Source organism: Drosophila sechellia, chromosome 2L, assembly GCF_004382195.2.
Source record: "Drosophila sechellia strain sech25 chromosome 2L, ASM438219v1, whole genome shotgun sequence".
NCBI lineage: Eukaryota > Metazoa > Arthropoda > Insecta > Diptera > Drosophilidae > Drosophila > Drosophila sechellia.
In genome coordinates, this window is record NC_045949.1 from 5285263 (window position 1) to 5288612 (window position 3350).

Genomic DNA, 3350 nt, shown 5'->3' on the forward strand with positions numbered 1-3350 from the left:
GGTGGTCGTGGTGGGGCAGCTCCAATGGCGCCAGGCGGAGCTTGGACAAATGACACTGGACGACTGCAGCTGATGAATTTATGCGGAAGCCGCGATGAGAAATGCATTTTTCATAATAAATTGAAGGAGAGTGGGCACGTTGGCAGCCAGTGGAGTATCAGATTTTTCAATTAATTCTTAAATATTACAGTAGATAAGCGATATATGTACTCTTATCTGTAAATTTAAATTTGCTTCACAATGTGCTTAAATAAAAAATTTAAAAAATATATTACTGCTTACAATATGATCAAATACAAGATATCCTAACACCATGGAAATCTATTAATTAGCTTTATTTACTGGGCAATTTTAAAGTTACCTACGTATTTACAGTAGTGGGCAATAAATTTCCATCGGGAGAAAACAAACTGTCAGACATTTTTATCAGCAATTAATCGTGTTAATCAAATGCCTTGTCAGCATCATTTACCAAGAAACGAATTTACGTAATGCCTCGCGATCCATTACGGCCAACAAGAGTTGAGTGAAAAGCTCTTTCGAAACGCCATAGCCGATGGCCAATCAATCAATGACAGCGACCTCTGCTCAATACGGGGTTTCATATTCGATTTGAAGCCAAGTTAGAAACTCATTGCACTTCATACCCGAATGCCAAACAAATTGTTGAAATTAAGCGCACGAGTCACCAGCATGATCACAATGGTGTGAAAACAAGTCAAAGTTGAGTTCGGTGCTGACTGCGTGACCGAAGATTGGATGTGGGGATGCACTGAGAGAAATGAGACGCTATTTACAGGAAATATATGGATATACACATATTTTAAATTTAACCCATCCAATGATCGTTGGGATCAGTTCAATCGTTTGAAAGTAAGACCTAACATTTCTTAAATATTTCTTAAAGCGAGAAATGCATATACAAATTTATATTTTATTATTGGTATACATTATCGGGTTTTTCCTATGGTTACATCTTGTAGTGTAAAGTTCAAGCTGGAAAAATTGTTAAGCAATGCTTGGGTCTAAAAAGGTTTTCCATGCTCGTGCCATAGAAAGTGGTTGTCCTTATCGCGATCCCCGCATCTCGAGTTGTCATGTCAACGCTTCTGATTCCGATTTCTGGCTGCATTCCACACGTGTCACGTTGCCCGAAAGTTGAGACTCGACCGCAGATTGATGCCCCCGGCACAGTGGGATACTTGGATGCTCGGCACAGTATCCACTGGGATGGGGATGGGGATTGGGCTTGAGGATGGGGATACTTGGCTAACTGATGGCTGGTGCGGCTGGCAGCTCCTCAATGTCAGCATCAGTCGACCAATATCATCAACCACGTCGCAGTCGTCAGCGTGATTAATTTGCCGGTCTTGTAAGTTGGAACTTGTAACTGCCAGCTTGGCGGATCCCTATCCCAATCCCTCGGCAGTCTTAACCCTTTTGTTACCTTCTCGCTGCCGCTGGCTGGCATTTATTAAATGCGGATTTAGTTAATGGGTTATTTTTGGTTGGATGTCGCTGTCTGGGCCATAAATCAGTGGCACGAAGTGCGGGTATTGGTCAGGGCTTAGTCCGTTAATATGCAATGATTAAAAGTGTCATTTGTTATGGCTTCGAAAATGGATTGAACAATGCCACGGATTGCCAAATGAGAGGTGATTCAACATTATAATTTTTAGCGCAGAATAATATTTCCTTTTATTTTTTTGCCACAAATAGATATTGTAAATTTGGATTATTTGTTCAACAATGCACTCATATATGTATATTATAGTTTGGGACGGAAACGATCATTGAAGACATTGCCCATTGCCTTTTTGATCCTGACAATTGGTTCTTCGAAATCACAGGCCCAAATCAGAAAGAGCATACTGAACATACCCAGAGTCACCAAACTTGACATGGAAATACGACTTACGAAAAATACCAAACGGCTTTCCCTTATTGTTGATTCGAAGGCCCTGATATATACACTAACTGCGGATAAGAAGTGATATCTAGCTTTTTCTTCCGTGCCTTCGGATTTCCCACTCGGAAGTGCAGCTAGGACGTTTTCGGATATAGATTTCCCGTTCGGAAGTGGATCTATGAACATATCGTTAGACTTACTTGCTTTTTTCAATTCGAAGTTCCTGAAATATACGCTTTCTGCGGATATGGAGCGATATCTAGCATTTATAGGCTTGCTATGAGGTTTTCCTTCTTGACTATTTTCCGAACTGTCGGGTATGGGTTTCCCATTGGGAAGTGGAGCTAAAACGCTTTCGGATAAGGATTTCCTATACGGAAGTGGAGCTAGGACGTTTTCGGATATAGATTTCTCATTCGGAAGTGGTGCTATGGAGTAATCGTTGAAAGAATCTTGCTTTCCGGATATATATTTCCTTGGACGTGAATGCAATTGATTGTAGGGAATCCGTGACTTGGATTTGTGTGCTTTTCTCGATGGTGATGCTGATTCATTCGATCCAGTGGACATGGTGGTTCTCGATCTACTGATATGAGGAATTTTCTTCTGTACAAAATCCAACTGATCGCCTTGGACCCTCTTTTCCTTTTCACCCACATCGATCAATGGTACGCTGTTGTTGTCAATTATAAAATGCTCCATTTTGTTCCTCCTTATCCGAGTAAAATAAATAAAAATGGTAGAAAGTCTAGCCGCTTGAAAAGTTGCAGTTACTCAAAAATAATGTTTCCTTCGGAACGGTTGGGTTTGTTCTGAATTCTGAAAGTACAAAAAGTAACTACGTCTTTTTCGACGCTCACTTAGTTAGGATCAAAGTCTCAAATCTTACATGAAGTCATAACTACTTAAATATTTAAGTATTATAATATATTGAGTTATTGCAAATACAATTCGTTGTAATTTTTTCAATAATTAATAATGCGAAAATGACGCAGCGAAAACGGAAACAATTTGTCGAAATATTCGCAAACAATGCGATGCAAAATTCATTTATAAGGCGCAGATCTGCCAAAGTATTTAAAATTAATGCGGGGACAGTTGTTGCTCCGGCTGCACCCACATGCCGATCTCTTCACACCTGTTCCTCACGGATGCTTGGCAGTGAAGGCGTTATTGACAACATGTGGTCCCTGGTCAGGAATCCCGCTGGGCTCCTATTCTGGCCGGAATCTGCGTTTTCAGGCACAGTGTGTGCAAAACAAAACGACGCCGCTTTGTCTCCCGGTTTTGTTCAAGTTGACAGGACACAAGGCAAAACACAAACAGACGCAGGACAATGCGAAACCGAAAATCAAGAACGCAGAGTGGAGCATCGGGAATCAAAGTGGCTGTTTTTATGCCAAGATTTGGGTGCATAAACATGGACTGCCACAGCCACATA

At 41.0% G+C, this 3350-nt stretch overlaps 1 protein-coding gene across 1 annotated transcript; it reads right to left on the minus strand.

The window, feature by feature from the left end:
- Window positions 1–914: 914 nt before the first annotated feature.
- Window positions 915–2734, minus strand: LOC116803597. The gene is made up of 2 exons (XM_032727582.1): window positions 2110–2734; window positions 915–2043 (listed from the first exon to the last, which is right to left on the minus strand). The coding sequence occupies exons 1-2, from the start codon at window positions 2609–2611 to the stop codon at window positions 1769–1771; spliced, it is 777 nt and encodes a 258-aa protein (XP_032583473.1). The 5' UTR covers window positions 2612–2734; the 3' UTR covers window positions 915–1768.
- Window positions 2735–3350: the final 616 nt, after the last annotated feature.